A 24,671-nucleotide genomic window follows, 5' to 3' on the forward strand; every position below is an offset into this window, starting at 1 on the left:
GTGCTTTACAGGTTACGTAATGTAATTTGGATCATGAGCACTACTCTTTTATCTTCCTGCTGATCTTAGTTTCATGTCTACACACCTTTTATTTTTAGCTTTTTCTGTTCAGCTTGTCTGGCCAAAGGTGCTCAGTGGTCACCTAATGGGTCTCAGAGCCATGGTTCTTGTGTTGTCATGGGCACTTTTTCATTTTCACAAGATTTGCTTCCACTCCTAGAGTATTGCTCAGAGTTTTATGAAACTAGTATGGTTTGAACCTTGAAGAAGCCTGTGCAAGCCTCTGCTCTCTTGTACACAGTCTTGTCCAGAAGGTGTCGTTCTTTATCATGGAAAGATTTTGTGATCATCCATCACTGTTGTCTTCCATGAACACCCAGGACAACCTATTCATTTTACCAATTCTCTCTTCTTCAGAGATATATTGATTTAGCTACTCCTAGTGTTCCAGCTGTCTTTTTGGATATAGCTGCAAGTGTGTCAAAGCTTGTTTGATCACATGTTGTTGTTTTACAGCTTCTGAATGCAAATGCAACGCTTGGATTAAACTTAAGCTCCTGGAAAATGTATCTTTACATTTCAGGATGTGCCTCCAGAACCATGTCAGGTCAAAACATAGTAAACGGACTGGTTCTTTTATTTGTGATTTTCTACTCTACTCGAGCACTCAAAGCACTTTGAACAACATGCCTCGTTAACCCATTCACATCCCGTCATACGAGCACAAAAAACAACCAAAAAACATGGATAACATCAACACAATTTCTCTTCACTTTCTGTGAATTTCATTTATATTTATTTTTCTCAGTTAGTCCAGCACGTATAAAAAAGTAATTCTAAAAACTTGTAATTGGTATCAAACATTTAAACAATAAATATCTAAACATATAAACTATATCATAAATACAGTTTGATAGCACAGTTAGACACTGTCTTTATTAATATCAACCTGCCTTTTATATGAAGTTGACAAGAGAAAGTTACGACTTGTTAACTATACAATGGACTACTGCCAGAATGAAAAAAATGCCCATTTGCTAAAAAATAAAAAAAAATAGAACACTTGTCTTTCAGTTCCTGCTACAAGCAGAGAATCTGTCCTTCATATAAACTAGGCACATCAAATAATATATGGTAATTAATTTGATATTTTCAGATGGTACAGTTGTTTTACAAAATAATTTATGTACTAAGGAAATTCATACACAGTATAAATGTCATTATTAAACTATTCTTTGAGAACTACAAAATGAATGAATAAATTAATTTTCCCTCTCACTGACTGAGGGTACGAAGTCCACAAGGTGGCAGCAGAGCAGCTTTCCTGATAGCTTGAGTGAGTTAACCACTTCAATATAAATAAATAATAAATAAGTTAAATATTTATCAGGCTGTAAGACGCAATCTTCGACGTGCTTGGCCCTTTACAAAGTAGTGTCTTCTCTAAAGTTGCTAATGGATCTTCAGCTCATCTCAGTTGATTCTGCTTAGACCCTAAAAATGGATGAAAATAAATACTTAATTTGCTGTACAAGCATCAATACATTTATGATCATATTAAAGAGCATAGCCTTTTTATTTTAAGCTTACTGTAAAAACAAAATGGTCTAGTATTTTATGTATAGCTTTCTGAACTATATCTGAAATAGCCTTACCCTTTGAACCAGAGACTCCAGTCTGTTGAAAAACTCTGATGCTTTTTCCTTAGGATGTGAGTGGCAGGTTGAGCAGTTGGTCTAAAAAGAAACAAAGAAGAAAGGAGTTTACTTAAATGGTCGTTTACTACAAGAGTCTGTGTACAAACTGAAAAAACAATAGTCACAATCAAGAAAAAAAAGCAATGCTGACTAATTTTTACTTACCGTAGAAGTTTCTGTGTTACAAAAGTTCAGTCCACTGATCTGCAATGATTGAAAGAAATATGCCAGTTTTAGAAATGCAGTGTACTAAAATGTTGACATTAGTCTTTAGAATAGGACTTAAGGTATATTATTATGTGAGTCCCACCCCAAACAATGTACTTACAGTAAGGGTATGATTAAGACTCTTATAAAGTTTTTTCTGATATTTTCCACTTATGCCAAAATGTTGAAGCAGAGTCTCCCGAAAGCAAGTTAAGGCTGTCAGACAACAGCAGTCCTGTTACGAAAAGAAAAAGAAATGATGGTGAATATGACATCATGATTATCCCAGCTTACACACACACATATATATATGTCAGGGTTCCGGTTGGTCTTTTTAAATACATTTGCTTTTTTAAATGAGATATATCACACGGAGCACCATACAAAGGGAACACAACAGCTTGATGCACAGTTCTACTTCATTTACAGTTGGCTATGAAAATGAGTTTTCTTTGTTTCAATGTAAGGAAAAATATTGTTCCAAGAAAGCTATTGTTTGTAGTTTCATTTCATGACTTCATTGTAGTTGACTTTCCAATCTGATGCACACAAAAACATTTTTATACAAAATGAAACTGAACCAAACAGAGTTTCCACTATTTCAATGATAACTTTCTGTTAAGTGAAAGAGGGTTTTTTTTTTTTTTTTTGTATGAATTGTTTCCCTCCAAAAATCTGGATGAAAATGCTGATGGTACAATGCAATTTTTCCCATGTGAAACACTTGTTTCTGTTTAGATACTCATTTTCCAGTGTGGTGTGACACCCGTGAACTCAGCCAGCTTGGGTCAAAGTTTTTTTGAGTATTTTATATCTGCCTAGCGAATTAGCCGTAATTTGTTTTGCTGCATTTAAAAATCAGAAATTCTGCTATAGTTATTGTTAAATCTTATCATTATTGCTACGGTTTAGTGTTGTGATCTCATTTTGAAACCATAATCTTTGTTTTGCAAAGCAAGATCAGATGCTTGGCAATCCTCATCATTCGCGGTGTGAGATAAACTGTAATTTGCAAGATGTTAAACAGAATATTGACTCAAAAGTTTTCTAGCATTCTGTCAAATGCTCAGTTTGAGAGGTGGCGTGAGGAAGTGTAATGGTTTTGTCTGCTCTCTGCTTGATTACTCATCACATTTCACTCAAAGGAAGCTGTGAGAAAATGAAAAAAATCCACTGAGCACACTCTTGGGTTGACTCACTGAATGAAAATGAATAAGCCTGACAAGAAAGAAGGCTGATTAGAATTTACTAGTAATGCAGTGCATCTTAATAAACATTTACAAGTCTAGTTATATAAAGGGTACATAATGAGACTATGTAGGATTTGACCACAAGAGCATTGCAAAACTTTACAAAATGTTTTTAGGTTTCATTGCTAAGATGTGCTATAGAGCCTTTAAAGTAAATATTGTCATTTCTATTTATAAATATTGAAATATATATGGCCTTTTTGAGGATTTCACCTTAGTCAAATCAACTCAGAAAAACAAAAATGCATGGTTTCATAGTGCAAGGTTTTAATAAATATTCTGTATAATAGTCGTATTTTTGTTTCTAATTAAACTAAGAAATGTATAATGTAGTTTTAATCCTGTCTAACACTTAATTATGTGGATTTTATTTTTGCTAAATTAAATTTTAAATGCTTACATTTTACTTTGTAAACGTTTTATGACAGTTCCTCTGCTCCTTAATATGACAGTCATTTATTTTTAAGTATTGTGATCAAAGAGTAGATGCGAAATTTAAATCTGGACCTTTATCCTTTAAGTTTCGAGTTTTACAGCTGCTTATCACCCTGCACATTTTGGTATTTCACACATCATTTGATGTACTCCTACAGTACCCGGCGCCTGACAAACTAACTACAGTAAGTGGGAGCATAACAACAATGAGTAAGCAACCACCAATATTTATCGTAGTGGTGACCATACGGTCTGCATTATTTTAGATTAAAGTAGTTTTGCTTACCTCAATATCCTTTGGTGGAGTATTCATCATGAGTTCTGTGTTCTGCAAAAGGAAGTCAAAAAAGATTGCATTAGGTAATGAAAGTTAGTTTGCTAGAAAGCAAGTTGTGAAATGCAGTTAAAGCAGTTAAAAAGTTGATGTAGATGAACTAACCGGAAAGTCGCGTTTGAGCATTTTCAGCTCTCTAAGGACTTCTTGTAGTTTTTTGCGCTCCATGGGAGATGCTTTGACCAAAGAGCAACAGTAGATTGTGAAAAGGCAAAAAACAATCAGCTTCATATTGTTAAGTGTCAGCAGCAGGCACCGATTCACCAAAAGACGCTTTACCCAAGTTTTACTGGAAATGCAGATACTTGTGTCGCTTACCTTTTTATACTTATCCCTGAGGACACAGGAAAACCACTTTTACAGAGTTGGAAAACTGCAGAAACTAGTGTGTGAGTAATGAAATTTTCTTTTCCACTGGCAGTCACCACTACGTGATCCGAAACTGGCGTCAAGCCGCGCGTGCGTGGGGCCTATAGATACTAGTGTGTGAATGTAAACTCGTTTGAGTGCACCCGACTCACCCGGAAACTAGAGGAACGGCGACGACACTTCCCATTTTCACTTTGAATCAGTGGAGCCAAAGCTTGTACCGTGTCATAGGTATTCTTTGTAGGTGTGGTATTGACAACCTGAATGCATTCACTGCATTGTGGCCACCTACACGGACAAATATCTTCGGCAACAACAGGAAACCCTTTGTAAGAGTTAATGTTTTACCAAAGAGACATGAAAAAAAAACCAAAAAAACATCTGTGTGTGTGTGTGTGTGTGTGTGTGTGTGTATGTATACATACATACACACACACACACACACACACACACACACACACACACACACACACACACACACACACACACACACGTGCATATATATGTGTGTGTGTATATATATATATATATGTTGTATTTTCATAGTGCATAAGGAAGTAAGCTAATATTGGAGTAACATTTGCGGAGTAGTTCTTTATGCTGCTATTTCACTCTTTTGTCTCTTACACATTTCTTTGTCCACTTGCAAGATCAAGGAAACGTACAGCGGCTTAAGAGGGTCTGCTTATGAAATGCCTTGAAACAGTTGCATGTGTCATTATGGAGCGGGCTGACAGCGTCACGTCATTTCAAAAGGATGACACATGCTGTTACAGACTCACAGATTAATGATGGTCTGCAGGGGGAAAAAAAGAGGTTTTCTAAAGAAATGTTGTCATGTTGTAATTACATTGTAATTATTTGATAATCAACTATTTTTGTAGGTGAGGCGGTTAGGCATCTGGTCGTTCCTAGGTGTTCATTATTATCAGTAACTCTCAAGGCACATCCAAAACTGGTTGAAAAGATTGTGTCTGTTCTTTCTTCAAATAACTCAACAGCTTAGTTGCTGCCACTTTTGGTGAGCAACAGATCAACAGTTCAGTTTTATCCATATGTGTATATATAGTAAAATGCATATATTAAAAAAAAATATTACAACAGCTATGAGGAGTATAGGTAATTGCTATTGGATTGCCTGTCTTTTCTTTTGTGTTTTTGTTAGTTCAAATTAATATATTTTTTTTGTACTAAAAATACACATGTAAGAAAATTGCAATGAAAAATGAAGATTCTCCAAGGATAAGCAACACCACATATTACTTATATTTAGTTTTTTATTGTCACATGTGTAAAAACTGAATAGCTTGTAAAAGTGATTGAATAAACACTCGATTCTGGTTAACTTAAACAAGATGTTTATGAATGCCGAATTAAGGGTTAAAATTACTATTTTCTTTCACTTTCAGGTTTATTGTCTGTAGTTTAACTCGCACTGGCACGAAAGCACTTCTGTATATTGGGAATTTTTGTATGTTTTGCTTATGTCAAACACATTATGTCAGTCATCTGATGCATTGGTTCACCACAGTGAGAGAAAACAGCAGTCATATTTCTCACTTTTATTTGTAGAAGTTGCATAGGTCTGTATAACCTTCTACTTCAGAAAGATCGACAAAGCCCGTGCTCAGCTTTGCTTGACTTGACTGTTGACTGTTTGTCAGGAATTATCATTGATTGCATTGTTTGTATGGTTGTGTTTGTGTTGTGCTGACATGATGTTAGACATGTCAATCATCATCACTGGGATGCAGTTTAAAAAATAAAAGCTTTACACACCTTTGCCTCTGTATCATTTCATGCTCTGTTGCCACTTTGACTACATTGTTTTGTCCATCACAGTCACAAACTTGGTATTAAGGTAACATTGTCACCATGTTGGCTGCATGAAACAACATGCAACTTTCTATTAATATTGCATAATTAAGCACCCATGCTATTGGATTTTCATGGCACTGTCCTCATGAATTCTCCTTCATATTTTTAACTTTCTAAATAATTTGGTCAAGAGAAAGAGTTTTCCTTTTTTGACTCCTGACACACTGTTTTTAATGAGAAAGGATGAGGATGAGGAGATGTGAAATTTTGACAATCTGAATTATATCCCATATTATATCTCATTGTCTGTGAGTTCAATTGAATGTCAATGCCAAATGTAAATAAAGTCTCCTTTATGCTTTCACTGAAATGGGACTTTTCATTGGGCAGTTTTAAAAGATAATGACTAAAATCCGCTTCTGAGGTCATTGTGTTTAAAAGACAAAGACATAGTCGATGAGCTCAATTTTTATTACAATAGATTGTTGTTGTTGTTGTTTATTATTATTATTATTATGACAACCAATCTTTAATCACAGTTATATTTTAGCCATAGGAAACCTTTTATGGAAATATCACTGCATATTTAATGATGGTCATCTACTCCACTTCACAACTTACACATTTTGGAATTTCAGATTGTATCATAGGTTAGTCAGTATGTCCATGTTCATGCTACCTCAGTCTTTCTGCCCCGTCAGTGGTAGTGCACAAGTTCTCTCCATACACACAATCTTTACAACAATCTACGGCAACCAGAAGAGAGGAAGTGAGAGTGAAAGAGAAAACCCCTCTCGTCTGTTTTCTCTCTTCGTCAGCGTAAGGGAACAGGTGGGTGGGGGCTCCGACTGGTCTAAGAGGTGCATCACCCTCAGCGTCTTATCAGGAGTACCTTCTGTAATGCGCACACAGAAAGGAAAAAGTGTCCTCAGGTAGATTCAAAATTCAAAAGAATTTCCTCATCTGGCCACCACCAGAGAATCCCTCCTAACCCACCTGTGGTGTGCTGGTTTGTGTTTTTACGTCTAAAAGTCTTACAAAGCATGTTGACATGAGGAATTCATAAAACCTTTCCTCCCCCATTATACAGATTAGTGGAGGAGATAAGGGACAATGCCCTTATCATTAAAGAAATGCAGTGGAAATAAAGGTGCAAGATTGTTCAAGGTGTTACATAAGCATAAGGATGTATCATTTACATTTCATAGCTCTTAGCTTCTTTTTCCAGTTGCAGGTCCAACAACGGTCTTTGTGCATCATTTTCCCCATTTTTTTGTCAAATAGCTTATTTAAGTTGTAAAAAAAACTCCAAAATGTTTAATGATTAAATAATAAACCAGTAATAGGAAAATCCTCTCAAGAAGTGAAAATCTACCTCATTTTTACTTTACATTTTTACATTAATACTTTATCTGGATTAATGTCATACGTATTAATTGATTCACCAGTTTTCAATTCCAATCAGAAACAATAATCTTAAAAAAATACCTCTAAAAATTAAAAGTTGTGTTTAGTCATTCTGATTAAACGGACAGCCAGGGAGAAAAAAGCTGTTACATATTATTCATTACAAATATGAGTAAATTAAAGACGAACAGAAGAAATTACCCAGTGCAATTCTATTATTTTTGTATCTAATGTATGTAAAATGGTAAATGTGGTGATGTCGTCTAACAAAAATGAAGGTCCCAGTTTGAGACTGACTATCCCCCTGCAAGCTCACTTTAAACGGTTATTCTGGCAGTTAAGTCTGCTGGGCTAGAAGCCAGTTTTTTTCAGTTTAACCAGGATATCCATGCAACAGATATCCTGTTCAACACTTCCTTTCTGCATACTGGTTAAAAGCTAATAGAAAACTAGTCAGACTACAGCCAGTGGTTTCAAATTAATGTTCCTTTTTTTGGTTCCCACATGCATCTATTACCTACATGGCCATTTGATCTCACACTACAAGTACACCACAAAACCTTGGATGACAAAAATATTGGCATTTGTGTATCGATTGATAATGAAATTAAGACAACTTGTTTCCTGGTACAACGTACTTGTTATGCCCACTTGAACCAATAAAAGAGTAGCGTAGGGAATAGTCTGGGGAATTTACAGCTAGTTAATGGTCATCGATTAAATGTAATTTTATTTATATAGCACCAAGTCACAATAGCAACTTTATATTGTAAGATAAGGACGCTACAGTAATACAGGAAAAAAACAACAACATTAAGACAACACACTATGAGCAAGCAATTGGCAAAAGTTGATGCATAACAATAGACATCTAGCTTTCAACCTGACCAGATTCTCACAAAATTGTATGTGTGAGGGAAACTTTGAAATTCTACTTTGTCTTCTGAGGCACCTCACCAATACAGCAGAGGCACTGCACTTAATTTCAAAGCATCACAAGAGTTAGTTGGATTAGTTGTACTGTAGTTACTCATTCAAACTGACATAAAACTAACATTAATTGATCTATGCGACTATGAAAAAAGGCCATCAATTAAAACTTTTTAAAACTAGTTGAAAGTGAAATGTTATCGTCAGATATCTAGAACTAACATCTCAAGCTTTTTCCAGGGAACTTTGCAAAACAATGCTCTACTGACACATGTTTTTTCAATGATGACTAACAGTCTTGGTCAGACGTGACATGCCACACTGAGAAATGTTCTTTGTGGTCAGCCAGAGTGTTAAACACAGTGACAAAAAAGTGCGGCTTGTTTCAAGTCGCGCTTTGTCTTCAACGACGTAGCCGAATGTCTACAAGAGCATACAGAGCAGCATACGTATTTACCTTGGTGCAGTAATGACATCTCACTAATGGATACAAAACTCTTAAAATTACATTAGTTTATTGTTATTAATATAACAATAGTTAGAATGTCTTGGTATCGATAGGTAAGCTGGATTAACGTCACTTTAGTGTAAACTGACATTGAGAGCTTGAGATGTCACAGAATGAATAAATATTTTAATCTGTGTTACTTAAATGACATCATATTAGGAGACTGATTTAACAGTTGTATCTGCAATGCATTAGATCTGTGTACAAGTTATGCTTATGTGCCTTTTTCTTACTTTACACTGAAAATAAAGAATAAATAACATTTGTTGTATTTTTTTCTTTTACAGTTTATTGAAGTTGGTTAAGAGTAGACCCCCGTTCATTTTTCTAAACACCATTTTTGCCACGAGTTATCAGTGTGAGGTGACTTAAAACCAGATGTCAATCAAAAGTAAATGTTTGATTTTTTTTGTCAACAAATGATTTGTCTATTTTTCTGCTACTGTATTTCATTATTACGTAGCTCGGCCACAGTTGTTGCTCATCAGTATCATAATTTGTTTTTGTTTTGACTTGATATTGCTTGCTCAAACCGTAAATGACAGCTTTGTTTTGTTTTTGTTTATTGCACATGTACCTCTTCTTATGCATACAATAAATAAAATACGTGTCTAATACGTGCTCTTCTAATGTGAATTCATCTAATTATGGTTTCAGTATGGGTGGCATGGCCTAAAAACAAAATGTAAGATGTGTTCTTTGTCTCTTCAGGGAGTTTAAATGAAAGTTAAAAGGATCTTCATGAATTCACCATGTGTTTGCACTTCAAGCATTTGACACTGTGAGGCAGATTTATTTACTTCTTCTTGATAATGTAGTTGACTTCCTACTCCCACTTGCAGTAGTATGATTTCCTACACTGTGGTCTCCCCTTTGTGAACAGTTTGCATTGCCGTGGTGCGGAGAGAGTAGGCGCGAGGTTGAAAGTTTGCATGAAACACACGCATCTTGGCATTTTTTAAGTAAGTGTGTATGTTTTTTAATTAAAATGCTGACTGAGAGAAACATGATGACTTTTTTTGTTTTAGATGCAAGGACAAATGAAGGAGATTATCAATGATTATGAAATGTGAGCATGCTCATTACCGTAAGTGTACAGGAAGATACAAAGCTGCCGTGGGTGGGGGATTGCCTCTTCTGGTCTTGTTCATTGCTATGACAAAAGGGATGACACAGCTTGTTTACAAGGCTTGTTTATATTGTTTATTGTTCAGAGTCATCATTAGTGCATTCAAAGATGATACCAGCTGCTATTTGTAATATCAAAATGTAGATTTCGGCTCCTGTTGACACTGTCATTGGGTAAATAAGCAATCACAGATGAAGTTTGATAAATGAAGCATAACGAAACAAGCTTACAAGGCCAGTGGTAAATCAGCAAGCCGGAATTTACCATCGGCAAGATGCTGATGAAATTAGCCTGCAGCGCATTAGAGTTCAGTATGGTAACCCACAAAGTTGATTGGAAGTTTTCTCGTATAAAATGTGAGGAATTTCATATATTGATTCCAGTAGACAGGAAAGCTAAACTATTTTTCTTTTTTCCTTCTGAGTGTGACCAGATCGCACAAAAAGTGCTCAATACAGTGACTTATCTGATAATCTCATAAAAGCTTTAAAATAAAAAACTGCATAACGAGCTGTTTTTTAATTATCTTGTGACAGCAGTTTCTGTTATCAGAACCAGAATGAAGAGTTTAACTTTGGTTTCTTTGGCCTACACATAAAGAGAGTCTCTCACGCATAGCCGGCTAATTTTGTAGGAGTTTGGTCAGCAGCTGCAAAGTAGGTTCCCACACTTTATCAGCTTGAAATAGCCTAGGAATAACTTGCCTGATGGTAAATACTAGTTAAGAACACACAATAAACAGGTATAAACAAGCTGAAAGTGCACATTAAATGCTAAAAATTGTGACAGCATCGTTGGAGACACAAAATATTCACATGTTCATCGAGCATTTTAGAACTAAAGTATTTGACATCTTTATGATTCAAACAGTTCAACTTTAGAAATATTTTCCTTGCATTTCCACTCCCGTGTACCAATTTTTTAATTAAAAAAAATAAAAATATTAATGTTTTCTGTGTGAAATCTGCAATTTTCACACTTTGCAAAGTCATCCCAATGGTTGGCCCAACCCTGCTTATTATTTTATGAAAATAAACAATTCTGCACAGTCATTTACTCAGAAAAGGATGGAAAGTGGGTTATTCAAAATGTTTTGTTTTCACAAACCTGCATAAATCGGGTCACCGTGACTGATCTGACAAAAGACATATAGGAAAACTAATGAAAAGGAGCCAACGTGACCTATTTTTTTGTTATTTTGTGGAAAGAAGCAGTATTTAACCAAAGAACTAGAACTAAATTCTGAAACCATGTTCTTTGCTGCTGGCACAGTGGGGATGCAAGACAATGCCGTTTACCAAACCTGCTTGTGCGTGCCATTTTGTCAACCAAGGTTTTCTCTTCTACAGTAGAACACACCTGACCTACTCATATGTTCAAAGGTAAGTGGTTAAGGGGTGGCAACGCATCTCCACACAAACCCCGAGCATTAAAATGCAGGGCATGTGTGGGAGTCAGGTGTGCAATCTTAAGATCTGAACTATAGGTTTTCTCTGTTGCAACATCTTGAAGGTCATCATAGCCTTTACATTGATTTCTATGCAAGTTTTCTTCTTAACTGTACTTGACTAAATACAAATAGGACTAAATAGTACCTTAAATAATACAAGAACTACAATGTGTCTCCACTGTACAAAATACTGATAAACTGAAAACTGACATTGCTCTTTTTAAGGGTAATTTTATAACTAATACCACATCACCATAGCAGTAGATTGTAAATAATAGAATGTCTAATATTGCAAAAACTAAACATATCTTTAGATAAATAGCTGAAGCTTTAAAAAGCCAACATACCACTGCTGCAGTCACCCGTCAGTTCTTCTAAGCACAATGACAGTTATTACTTTGTCTTGAGTTTATCTTACTCAAAGGGGGCTTGCGAGACAGCTTTCCTACATAATGGTGACACATTCTTGACCTTTAAGAGTTAATGCGATTGACTTTTACCAGCAACGACCAGACTTAAAAGGTTTAGCTGTTTTGGAAATTGATCATTTGAAGGGAAGAGAAAAACAACAAGCGGAGCAGTGGGAGTACAGAACAGGCCATGAGCTGTGAATACTGTTTAACCACAACAGTAGGGGAATAACACTCAGCTGAGGGGCCGTGAAGATATTAAGGCCTTGAAACTGACACTGTTGCAAAACATCAAACTCCAATTGGAAAGTTTTGTTCTAAAATCAAACATCCACTGTCTGAACACCTACACTTCCAAACTAGGTTGCTCCCTGCAGGTAAAGTACCCTCTTTCTTTTATGCCGTTATTAAAGTGATGAGTCTAACTGCTGGAAGAAATTTAAAATAACCTTTAAACTCAACTCTAAATATGACACAAAAACCTTTTATGCTGGCGGAGAGCAGTATACGGTGTTATAAAAGTAGACACCCCACCTCCCATATACATTTAGAGAATGCTTCAAAACAGCAGCCTAAATGTCGATACTTGTGCCTGCACACGTATGAAAATGGCTACCAGGTGACGAGACGTGCCCCCAGAATGACGTTTGGTGTTCACTTGTAGTTTCCTAATAAAACTGTTGAGCAAACAAAGCAAGACGAGGGTGTTTGAGGCCACGTTATCCTTTTGGATATCCGTTTTTCCTTTCTTTTCCTGAAAAACAGCTTTCAAATTATTATATTCTTCAAGGAGGGAGAATAGAGGTTGTCTGCTGGAGTAAAGACAGCTCATGTTGTTTTTCAGGTGGTCAAGTCTTCATTTGCACAGATTTCATAGCAAGTTACTCCACAACTAAACAGATAGATTTAATTTCAAGTCTTTTGTCATCTCTTCCTTCTCTCACCCCAACTGGTCATGGCCGTCCCTCCCTGAGCCTGGTTCTGCCCGAGGCTTCTTCCTGTTAAAAGGGAGTTTTTCCTTGGGAGTCATGTGATTGGTGGAGTTTCTCTATATTATTGTAGGGTCTTTGCCTTACAATTGAAAGCTCTTTGAAATCAAATCACTGTTCTTGTGATTTGACACTTTAAAATTAAAACTGAATTGACTTGACAGCCATTGTAAATTCTGCCTTTGTAAAGCTTTCTAAACTCTTAATGTTATTGCATTGTATAAAGAGGAAGGTACTCTGTAGCCTTTAAGGATTCCTGGTCTCAATCTCCTTGTTGTCTTGGGCCTTTCTGTCTGGAGTTTGTGAATGCACAGATTTTATCCCCAAGTCCAATATCATGCGTGCTAGGGTAACTGGTGACCCTAAATCATGTGTAGGTGTTAGGCAGATGAAGCGCTGTATAAATGTATGGTTATGTGCTGTTTTTACTTTCAATTGCTTTAAATCGTCATTAAGACTAGAAAAAATGTGAATGCCAGTCCACTAATCATGGAACCAAAGAGCAGTCTTCTACTGTGGATGTAATTTATTTGGGCCATACATGCAGTAACTGTTTGTGTAAACATAAAGCGAGTTCTGGTACTGTTTTCAGCTCTCACCTGGTGTGTGGTGTGCTTTGAACTCCAAGAAGGTGGATGGATTTGAGTCAGAGAGGGTTACATATAATGAGCCTTTGAAATACTGGCCTTTTGATTTGGCTCATCTGTATCAATTCCAAGTTTCACATCAAGACCTAAACAAAATGAAAGAAATCCATAAAAAAATCCCATATTCTGGCATTTTAAGCTGCTCCAAAACAAATATAAAAATATCTCTGTTAAACATCGGACTTGCTTGTAAATGTATCTCAATAGAAGTTCTTTTTTAACATGCATCTTAACCTCCTAAGACCCGAACGCTTCCACAGTATGCATTTTTAATTTCTCTTTGACATTTGGGCATATTGGGGCCTGATGAATGTAAAAACAAAGAATTACCAGATTTTTTTTTTTTTAACCTTATTTTTGTTTTTAAGAAGAATGAGAGCCACGTATGAGGATACTCGTTTAAAATTTTGATAGAACAGTAGCAGTATAATGTCCTCGTAAGTGGATATCAGGCTATGTAGGGCAAAATTGAGTATTTTGGTCCATATATGTGATGTCCACATATGTGGACGCCAGGTCCTAGGAGGTTAATGTTAATAACTGTTTAAATCTTCAGAATGTAGCTCTCAAAAGTTCTTCGTATGTGTTTTCGCTTTTTGTGCATTGAAAACTCTTATTGCGTGGAATATTTTTCAAAAAATGGATATCTCATCTTGGGAGAAACCTTTTCATATTTTCCACCCCGATGTTCCTTCGCCGTCTAGAACAGGTTATCACAACTTTCACAATCACTGGCAAGCATCCTCAAAATAATACACAGCCGTCTGATGGTTCGGAAAAATACGTCACTACAGTATCCTGTTTATTTTAACAAGGTTCGGTGTTTTGGCCAAAACCAGACTTCCGCCGTATATGACAATTAATCAGGGGGAGAATCTTTCCTATAAGATGATCAAATCTGTAGGCAGGACAGCACTCTGCTGCATGTTTTCTACAAATTAACTTTATTCTGTAACTCGAAGCAAGAAGTGAGAGTGACTTTTACTGAGTTACTCATCTCAAGTTCACGCTTGTCATTTCTGTCTACAGTAAAATAATTCAGGTTAGTCAACATCAACTTAGTCATATGACTTTCACTGTCTGAAACATTATTGGCATGTTGTGCTTTGCAGGATGCACTGCAGCTTATTACTGCACTGTATCGAAATCACCTTCAGTGAGATTTTCAAAACCATCGCTCTTCTATTTCTGCAGATTAGCAGCCTTGAGTCTGAAAACATAACTATAACCAGGAGATGCATTGTACATGCATCTCAAAAAATTAGAAAACTGCGAAAAAACTCAATATTTTCCATCAGATATTTATGGAAGTTAAAAAATCTTTACATATTTTAGACTCTAGACTATTTTTCTGTTGTAATATTGACAGACATGACATGTTGCTCAAAAAAACGGTTGAGTAAATTTCTACAAATCAAATTCAGTACATGCAAAAATATGTGGAAGATTGCTAATTTGGCATTTGTCCAGTTGTCATCATCACCTTCCACAAAGACGGTAAGCAAGAAAATGCCATTGCAGTTTGCAGAGTGCTGTTGAAACACATTAATGGAAAGTTGGCTGGAATGGAAAAGTGTGGTAATAAAAAGTGCACAAACAACAAGAATGCCTGCAGTCTTTGCAGGACTGTTATTAAACGCTGATTAAAAAACTTGGAAGCGCTTCGCAAGGAGCGGACTGAAGCTGGTGTCAGTACATCAACAAGCACGATGCACAAATATTTTGAGCAAAGGGGCTGCAGTCCTGATATCACAGCCACTCCTGAACCAGCAGCAGAACTGTAATACTTGTGCTGAGGAGAGAGAGAACTGGGCTGTTGCTCAGTGGTCCAAAGTCCCCTTTTCACGTCAATTTTTGCATTTGGAATCCAGAGTGTCAAAGATGACTGGAGAGGGACAGAAACCACATTGTCGTTGCCTATTGGTGGTGGTCAGAGGGCCCGGTGGCGCCAGTGTCCGGCAGCCTCGCCTCTGTCAGTGCGCAGGGTGGCTGTGGCTACAATGTAGCTCGCCATCACCAGTATGTGAATGTGTGTGTGAATGGGTGGATTACTGAACGTGTAAAGCGCTTTGGGGTCCTTAGAGACTAAGTAAAGCGCTATACAAATACAGGCCATTTACCATTTACCAGGTCTTAAATCTTCCAGGAGATTTTAAAGATGCTTCCATTTCCCAATTAGCTTTAAGGGAACACAGACTTCCTTTTGTAGTAGGACCTGCCCACAAGGCCACAATTACTAGCAAATGGTTGCTGACCATGTTAGTATTGTATCTGATTGGCCAGTAAACCTGTGTTATCCATTCCATTTGGATAGATAAATGCCTGATCCAAAAATGAGAGCTGCTTTATCAAAGCAGCTTGGATTGGTTGCCTCCATGCCTCACTGCACTGATGCAGGAACTCAATGTAAAGAAGTCCCAGTTAACTGCTAAGTGTATTTCACCTACACATAATAAAATTATGTTCATCTTTTAGAACACAATTTCCACAAAAAAACAAAACAACCTTTTTCACAATATTCTGATTCTTTAACCTGTACTAGGTGTATCCTAAATCACACTTGCACATGATTTGTATAATTCATATTTTTGTATAACTCTATGTTTTTGTAGAAAAAGACAACTCAATGAGTCTTATGTTTAAATAAAGGCTTTCATAATGACAATGTAACAGACAAATCATCTCTGATGAAATAGATTTATTGGTTTTGCAATTTTATAAAAGCGTGTGCAAAGATACAACATATTAAAATATTTCCATACAAACAAAACTAATGTTCCAAAAAAAGTTACAATACAAAGGTTCTAAGACACTGAGGTTTAATAAAGATTGGTCTTCTTCATTATCCGCAGGAACTCCTGCTCGTTGACCTCACCGTCCCCGTCTCGGTCTGCCTCGTCAATCATTTCCTGAAAGGATAATAAATGTGATGTAGCAAAGGGAAGGAAGTGAGAGCATCAAACTGGAACAATTCTCACACTGACTTCAGGTAACTTTGTGTTTCATGCATGGCATTTGACTGCAAAGGTTACCCAGGAAAACCCCACCTAAAATAATACAGTTACTACTATTTTACTGTGACATGTAAGAACATACCAACATTAGAGGAACTGGGAGATATGAGAAGAGAGACAATACGTTTGGTACTTATATAGAAATGTATTTATAGTGGTTCCTCTAAGTATGTATTGTTCTTTAAATAAAAAATTCTTGGCTTCTGGACATGTGGTATTACTTTACGGTTTGTACCACTTATACAATTTACTGTAGTAGAGGTACTACAATATTTTAAATATGAGGTAGCAAATTTAAAATCAGTCAAACCAGCAAAAGGATCCCACCTGACCCCTTCAGAATGAGCAACTTTTTTGTACTTTAGTATATTTAACAAAGCCAGCTGGGGTGGCTGTAGCTCAGGAGGTGCAGCAGGTCATCCACTAACTGGAAGGTTGGTGGTTTAGTCTGCAGGCCAAAGTATCCTTGTGCAAGATAATGAACAACAAGTTGCTCTCTGATGTGCTCATTGGAGTACGACTGTATGTGAATGTTAGACAGAAAGGACTTGTGTGTAGGAAAAAAGAGCTTGTATGAGTGTGTGTTTGAATGAGGCATATAAAGTAGAGTAGAAAAGCGATGCACCGGTTCATTTACATATAAAAATGTTAATCTTTACACTATGAATAGTTACTGCAGAGTGACTTGCAGGCTCTCAAAGTACTGAGCAGCAAAGCAGTACGAAAAGCTTTGTTCTTATTAATTCATTTCATTTTTCCCAGCATTACTGAGCCCTTATCAGTTTTTATGTAAAGGAGAAAACCATATTGTATTTTTCAGAACTGAAAAACGCTCTGTTAAAAATTAAATCAGTTTACACCCACTACAAATATCACAATCTAAATTCAAAATCTTGTTTTTGTTCAAGATGGGGGTTTTTTTCTCAAAACCCAACTTTTTGAACATCATTACCTCAGGAATCATTTTCAATAACCTGATAATACAAAATGCAATTTTTAAATGATTATATGTTTTTAATTTAATTAAGGGAAAAAAAGCTATCTAAATTAACTGGTCCTACCACCCTTGGCAGTAGAAATTGCAATCAAGCATTCGAAATAACTAGACAATCAGCCTTTCACATCACTGTGGAGGAAGTCTGTCCTACCGTTCTTTGCAAAACTGTTTTAATTCAGCCATATGAACAGCCTGTTTAAGGTCATGCCAAAGCACCTTAATCAGTCGTGACTTGTGTTTTCTTTGTTGTTGTTTTTTAAGCCAATCAGAGGTGAACTTGCTGGTGTGTTTCAGATCATTGTCCTGCTGAATAACTTGAGTGTGCATACGTTCCTGGCATGAACTGATGGTCAGCCATTCTCCTTTAGGATTTTCAGGTAGAGAGCAGAACTCAAAGTTCCGTCAATTAAGTCAAGTTGACCAAAGCAGGCCCAGATGTTGCTACGATGTACTTTTTATAAAATGCTGTTTGTTTTATTGTAGATGTAGCGAGATTCAAGCCTTCCCAAAAAGTTCAACTTTTTGTGTCGTCAAGGTCTTGGAGATCAACAAGACATTTTTGGCAATTGTGAGAATAACCTTTATGTTCTTTTTGGTTAGAACTCACTCTTGGAACTTTCTTTAGATGTTGTTCTCGGTTCTTTGTGACCTTCTGGATGAGTCATCAATTCATGATTTAAAAAGGGGAGGGGGGATTACTTCTTCACACAGGGGCAGGTAGGGGCAAAACTGTAAGTACTCCAAAGTAATGAAGAATCTCTATACCTGCAGCTCTGCATCTGTGAGGTTTTCACCCAGCTCCTTGGCAACTCTCTTGAGATTTTTGAATGAGATTTTTCCCGTGCAGTCATCATCAAAGAGTCGGAAAGCCTTCAGTATTTCTTCTTTTGTGTCTTTTTCACTCTGTTCTCATCAAAAATGAATACACACATATATATATATATTACAAATTAAAAACATGCAAAATGTTCTTTTTTAAATTTTGCTCCAAATGCAGTCCAATATGAACATAATTTGCAGAATGTGTGTAGGAAATGAAGTGAAGCACATTTTACAAAGCACAGACATAAAGAGTGTGCATGCAGTATATTTTATAACTCTTGAATGGAAATATGTTTTGTAATGTAAAGAACAGGTGGCCACACTAAATGTTATCTATAGTTTTTTCAGTCTGAAGAAAACCTTTTTCTATGATCTACTGTTACTGTGCTATTTGTTTAGGACACAGGAAAGCCATAAAGGTGTTGGTGACTTTGCATGTACGGTGCCATGATGTATTTGCTCACTGTAGCAGGACCCATGCTAATCAGATGCCAATCAGGCACCTGATTGTCAACATCTGTGGTACCAGAAGCTCCAACAAGAGTCAAAAGCAGAACAAGCACTGGCAGAGATGATTTGGCAAGTTTTTCATGGGTCAACCCATAAATACACTAGCCTTACAAATGTGTCTGTGTGTGAGACAGGGAGGGGGAGAGAGAGAGAGAGAGAGAGAGATACTATATCTAGCAAATTCTTGCAATGTTTAGAATTGCTCCAAAACAACAGCTGTCGAAACAACACACAAATGCTTGATTTAGCCCCAACAGTTTTAAGGACAGTGCTATTTTCAGACAGTAAAACTTCCAACTTAACTGCAGAGAAGTTTTCTTGTTCCTTTCGGTAAAACACTCACCATTTTCAGTGTCATAATACTGAGAAAGTCACCAAAGTCAATCGTTCCAGAACCCTCTTTATCAATGTCTGCAATCATTTTCTTGATCTCTTCTTTCTTTGGTTCAAACCCCAGAGCTCTCATGGCAACCTGTGACACAGATAACAGTAAAGAAAACTGAAGCTGCTGCGGTGTTGTGACCGCGGTATGTTTTCCTTACTTAACTTTTATCACTACACATTTAACTAGAAAGCCAACCTTGAGCTCCTTCACGTCTATTGTTCCAGTTCCATCTGTGTCAAAGAGATCGAAAGCCTCTTTAATTTCTTGCTTTTGCTCCTCAGTCAGGTCGTGTTTTAAATCCGTCTTTTTCCTTTGGCTAGCCGAGGAAGTTGGTTTCCGGTAACTTGAAGCCTATGAAATACAATATTAATACATCACAAAAGCTACCTATTAAGTTACTAAGTTAACAGCAACGAGACTCGCGGTACATATCTTATTTTAGGTCATTATTGTGCTAACTAGCTTAAATGCTGTTCCGGGAGACCGAAGAGAATCAAGTTAAAACTAACGGCTTTTTATGGCAAATCTCACAGCTTCTTAAAATGTTCATTAAACATTCGTTTATAAAGCTACTTTACATAATTAAATAAATGCACACCATTTGAATAAATGATCCCGACGGGGAAACCTCTGTTTTGTTTGATGGTCTGATGTCAACAAATCAGGTAGCAACGACTGTGTAGTTTTTCTGTGAACAGACATCCGAGAGAGCCAATACAAATGATGAAAGCACGCTGACGAAACCTGATTAACCAATCACAAAAAATAGTAGGCGGGTTAAAACAGTTTCAGCCAATCATACGGACAGTTTGTTGTCGCCCAGCAACTAGGAAACAAAACGCATGCGCAGTGTTTAATCGGTTGAGCTGGACCAGGCGTAATATAAATGCCTCGTACACTATTGAAATAAGGTAAAAGTATACTCATTGAGGATAGTAAAAAGTTTGTATTACAGCGTCATTTTGCAGAGTCATTTCTGGGGGGGGGGTTCTGCTCTTGGATTAAGGTACAGACACGGGCAGTTTTGAAGTAAACTTGTCTCTGGTTTGTTAGCTTAGCTTGTAAGCTGACTTGTAAGATGCTGAGTGAAGTGCAGGCATTGACAAAACTCGCTGCTAGTGTTGGAGGAATAATTAATACCCATCAGTTTTTCATGAGTAGCAATGTTTTACCTCTAAAAAATATGTGGGTTGCACCCATTATATCTGTCAAATGTCAATATGCTGATTGCCATCTGTCTGCAAATACGATTTTCCATTTCGTAGTGCTTGGCTGTTAACTGCTTAAATCTTAAAAGACACGTGATGAGGGGGTGAAAGGCCTATGAACCGTTTGGTTTCCCTGGACAAAAAAGGAAAAAAACAAAATATCAAACTTGCCAAGCTGCTATTTTAATTGCTGTTATCAGAGTAAAACGAGTTTTGTTTTTGTTTTGTTTTTTGTTTAAAAAAAAAAAGCCCACACTGACAGTGAAAACAGCTCAGTTGACAGTGATGACTTAGGTTAAGGCTTCTCTGCATAAAAATGATTGAAACCCTTAATTAACTAGATTAGAACTTTCTACAATATCTGTAAAGTTGAGACGTCATGCCATTAAACTAAGGAAAACAGTTGTTCCGGCTAGGTTAACCAGAGAGTTTACAATCAGTAAGCAATAGTACGGCTCCAAGCCGAGAAAGAGAATTACAGATGTGATGTTCACTTTGAACATGTTGATGGAGACATGTGGAGAAGGTCAAAACAGTTTCAGGCTGTCTTTGTAGCTCCAGAGAAAGCATACAATAGGCTGCCATGAGAGGAATTGTGGTACTGCATGAGGGAGTGAGTAGTGTTAGAGAAGTATCTGAGGCTGGTGTAGGACATTTATGAGGATAGTGATGAAGTTTGAAGTAGGAGTGACAGATGGGTTTACAGTGGGGGCGGGATTACATCAGGGATCTGCTCTGAGCCCATTCTTGTTCACAGTGGTGATGAACAGGTTGATAGATTAGGTCAGGCAGGAAAAGAGGAAGACAACATATAGGTTCATGGATGTAGTGAAGGAGGAGATGCAGTGGGTTGGTGTGACAGAGGTAGGGATAGGTAGAGATGGAGCCAGGTTATGTGCTATGGCGACCCCTGAAGGGAGCAGGCAAAAGAAGCAGTAGAAGATGGTCTATCATAAAAAAAAAAAAGAAACAGCATAAAAACAAATAGGGCCATTTAAAAAAGCTATTCCCGCAATCCCCCCTCCCCCGCGTCCTTTTAGTTTCTTACAAATCTTTTATCATTTGAGGATTACAGTACCATACTTTATAATAAATTTGAATTTCCAGGAGGTGTGCTCTGTGTCAGATTGGTGACCTCTTCAGGGTGTACCTCACCTCTCACCCTATGGTAGCTGGGATCAGCTCTTGCCCTCTCGTGACTCAAATAAGGTTAAGCAGAAGAGAATGGATGGATAGAAAAGGAAATCTGAGGGCCTATACTTAGTTACTGTGCCTTGTGACTTATTACTAAAGCAAATGTTTGTGAGGACTTTTTTTTTGTTTAGAAATGACCAAACTTAAAAATTTTCTTTTACAGTTCACAGTCCTCGAATGATGTTGGGAAGTACAATCATAAACCATCGACAACATATTGGACTGCAGAAACTGTTGGCGCTGGCAGGAATCTCACATTCCTCTTTGGGCCCTTGTATAAAGTACAAGTTTATCCAAGATGACAAGAGTGGGGAGTCTGCTCTTGTGTGCTCGTGTTTTCGCATTATTGAGACCATGGAGCTGACCTGTGCAGTGGGTCAGCTTGTTTATGAGACTATTCAAGCCCACCAGAAGGTCTACCATACAGGGTCGGGATGCCTGCTGTTCCTAGCGGGGGCCTGGAGCCGTGTTGCCCTGGACTGTCTTCAGAGAGGAATTTCAGTAGGGAACATAATCTCAGCAATGTCTGAAGGGATGGATGTATGTCTGGATGCTTGCAGGAAATGTGCCGTTTCAATTGATGGTCTGGGCGTGACATCGTTAGAGAGTTGTGCTGTGAAAGTGTCCAAGAAACCCATCAAATATTCATCGCCTGCATTGTGCAGCATGCAGGGAACAATAAAGTTTGACGTCAAGACTCTGACCGTCGGTGAACAGAGAAAAATAAAACTCAGCAGACATTTTTGTGAGATGAAGTCTGAAGATTTCTCCAAAGTATTGCTACAGTCTCCTCAGCCTAAGCTTCCTGACATTGTACACATTGCTGAGGGACTGAGTCATGGTTGTGATGATGCAATGAAACTTGTAGTCGAAGTTATTCAGATGCAGTCAAAAACTAATGAAGAAGATGTGAGCTATCCCATGTTTGACATTACTAAAGTGGTGACTTGTATGCTCCCTGGTTTACCAGAGGATCAGGGGTGCGTTGTATTTGGCTGTGTTGTTCTTTTATCTGCTGAACAGGCTACAGTCGCTCATCACTTAAAAGAACAACAACTGAAGGTTGTTCTCATAAATGGAGATTTATCACATTCTTACCGCCATCTTGGCTTTAACAGGCCGACAGGTATGCACCGTGTGAGGGATCATATAGAGTTTTCGAGTTCAAGCAAAGAGGACGAATGGGTGGAACGGACTGCGACACATCTGTTGAACCTGGAAGTGAACCTGATACTAATCCATGGGCACGCTTGTGAAAAAGTGATTCAGCACTGTTTTAGGCATCGTATACTTGTAGTGGAAAATGTGAAGGCTTCTGTTTTGAAGACATTTGCCAGCTTGTCTGGAGTTGTCCCGGTAACCTTTGCTGCGCAACTGAGCAAGCAAAATGTTGGCACTGGGGCAAAGGTTGCAATATGGAAAGACCTCAGTAGCCACGAGAAGTACTCCCTGGCTGTGAATATCTCAACTGGCAGCAACAGCGGGCTAGTTACAGTAATCCTTACAAGCTCTATACATGGAAAGCTTCAGGCCCTGGAGGACCAGTTTTGGGCCTGTGCTTATCGCTTACACTATGCACTAAAAGACAGAGCTCTTCTACCAGGGGCGTGTGGGACAGAAATGCTTTGCATTCATCACCTACAAAAGCGAGTGGAGTATCATGTCATGTGTCACAGAGAAAAGAACGGTGAGAGAGGAACCAACCACTACAGGCGTGTAGTGTTGGACCTCATGGCAGATGGTTTAATAGATTACATATCCACTGTAATGGTTAACACTGGAAGAATTTCAAAAGTCAAAGCTAGGACTGAGGTGTGCCAACAACTGCAGGACTATCTAGGCAATGCTGCAAAGTCCCCACAACTTTTCTTAAACAGTGAAAATCAGGATAATGAAGTCTTCACAGCACCAAAACCCAATGAAGCACGAGCAGTGGAAATCTATGATAATCTGAGCGTGAAACAGGAAGCATGGAGGAAAGCCTTAGATCTTGTTTTCTTGGTTTTACAGACGGATGCAGAGATTATCACAGGCGTAGACCAAAAAACTGAGATTGCCGAGAACAGTCTCTTGCTGTTGTGATGTTCATGTAGAATATTCAGGCAAAAGATTTCACTCTACAAGACAAACTGTTTTTTTCTTCCTAAACAAAGTGATTTGTAAAATATGCTGTAAATAATACAGTGAAGGGCTTTTGAAAAATGTTATTACCTATTTTCTGCCACAAGGGGGAGACATCCTCTTTCTGAATGTCTTCAGAATTCTTTCTAAAACTTATATTAAAAAAATAATAAATAATAAAGTTATGTTGAATAACCAAGAAATGTAGTTTTTCTTATTTTTAATTAACTTGGCCTTGTGTCCTCTGTCATTATGATTCTCTATTCTCCCTGGAAATTCCCTTAAACATTACTTTTATTTTATAATAAAACAATCATGACTAACCTGATCTAGGTTATACATATCCTTGAACACATGTTGACTTCGCACACATTTCAGGCCGGGAAAAATACTGCTACATATCCAAACCCACAATTAGATTTCCTGCTCGAGGGCTGAATTTTGTTGTGCTTCTTTGTCTTCGAACACTTGCTTAATGATATTTGCCTAAGCTTCATTAAGTGTCTCCAGTTTGGCTAGTACTGCTCACATTGAATGCTGCCACTGCTTCTGTGCCAGGTGCGGCTCTTTTATGACTTTCTGTGTCATAACTGGCATGGTTGATGCAGAAGGAACACCTCCAGACAGAGTAAATGTTTTGGGTTAAGTCTTACTAGTGTCTGTGCTTTAAAATACATTTTCAGAGGTGATGTCAGTTATTCGAATCCTGGAAATCTTTCATTAACACTTTCCATCCTACATAATCACCTAAAGGTCACATAAATATTTTGAAAGTCTGCAGTTTGGGCAGCTTTTAGAGTACTTATACATATATAGAAATTTGTAATAGGCTATTTATAC

The 24,671-nt window shown here is 37.4% G+C and overlaps 3 protein-coding genes across 4 annotated transcripts; 1 reads left to right on the top strand and 2 right to left on the bottom strand.

Moving 5' to 3' along the window:
* Positions 1-792: 792 nt before the first annotated feature.
* il21 (interleukin 21) lies at positions 793-4,647 on the bottom strand. The gene is made up of 6 exons (XM_085469721.1): positions 4,029-4,647; positions 3,876-3,917; positions 2,026-2,139; positions 1,863-1,901; positions 1,656-1,736; positions 793-1,494 (listed from the first exon to the last, which is right to left on the bottom strand). Exons 1-6 carry the CDS (start codon positions 4,152-4,154, stop codon positions 1,474-1,476), a joined length of 423 nt encoding a protein of 140 aa, XP_085325847.1. The 5' UTR covers positions 4,155-4,647; the 3' UTR covers positions 793-1,473.
* Positions 4,648-16,263: 11,616 nt separating this feature from the next.
* cetn4 (centrin 4) lies at positions 16,264-20,094 on the bottom strand. 2 transcript variants are annotated; one of them, XM_085469773.1, is made up of 5 exons: positions 19,907-20,078; positions 19,504-19,659; positions 19,267-19,395; positions 18,357-18,494; positions 16,264-16,489 (listed from the first exon to the last, which is right to left on the bottom strand). In XM_085469773.1, exons 1-5 carry the CDS (start codon positions 19,907-19,909, stop codon positions 16,400-16,402), a joined length of 516 nt encoding a protein of 171 aa, XP_085325899.1. In that variant the 5' UTR covers positions 19,910-20,078; the 3' UTR covers positions 16,264-16,399. The 2 variants fall into 2 exon arrangements, with proteins under 2 accessions (XP_085325899.1, XP_085325908.1); XM_085469782.1 differs by lacking the exon at positions 18,357-18,494 and having other exon boundaries at positions 19,907-20,094.
* Positions 20,095-20,143: 49 nt separating this feature from the next.
* bbs12 (Bardet-Biedl syndrome 12) lies at positions 20,144-24,025 on the top strand. Its single transcript, XM_085469748.1, has 2 exons — positions 20,144-20,219; positions 21,874-24,025. The coding sequence occupies exon 2, from the start codon at positions 21,888-21,890 to the stop codon at positions 23,790-23,792; it is 1,905 nt and encodes a 634-aa protein (XP_085325874.1). The 5' UTR covers positions 20,144-20,219; positions 21,874-21,887; the 3' UTR covers positions 23,793-24,025.
* Positions 24,026-24,671: the final 646 nt, after the last annotated feature.

Source organism: Copadichromis virginalis, linkage group LG2 (assembly GCF_057382275.1).
Source record: "Copadichromis virginalis isolate Kocher_CV1m ecotype Utaka linkage group LG2, C_Virginalis_male_GT1.1, whole genome shotgun sequence".
Classification (NCBI taxonomy): Eukaryota; Metazoa; Chordata; class Actinopteri; order Cichliformes; family Cichlidae; genus Copadichromis; species Copadichromis virginalis.

Coding starts and splice junctions, on each gene's coding strand:
- cetn4 (XM_085469773.1), bottom strand. Junction 19,396..19,503: donor TAGACGTGAAGGAGCTCAAG/GTTGGCTTTCTA, acceptor TCTGTGTCACAG/GTTGCCATGAGAGCTCTGGG. Junction 18,495..19,266: donor GTATTATGACACTGAAAATG/GTGAGTGTTTTA, acceptor TGATGAGAACAG/AGTGAAAAAGACACAAAAGA.
- il21 (XM_085469721.1), bottom strand. CDS start 4,154: ATGAAGCTGATTGTTTTTTGCCTTTTCACAATCTACTGTTGCTCTTTG. Junction 1,902..2,025: donor GTCTTAATCATACCCTTACT/GTAAGTACATTG, acceptor CAATCATTGCAG/ATCAGTGGACTGAACTTTTG. Junction 1,495..1,655: donor TGGAGTCTCTGGTTCAAAGG/GTAAGGCTATTT, acceptor ATCCATTTTTAG/GGTCTAAGCAGAATCAACTG.
- bbs12 (XM_085469748.1), top strand. CDS start 21,888: ATGATGTTGGGAAGTACAATCATAAACCATCGACAACATATTGGACTG.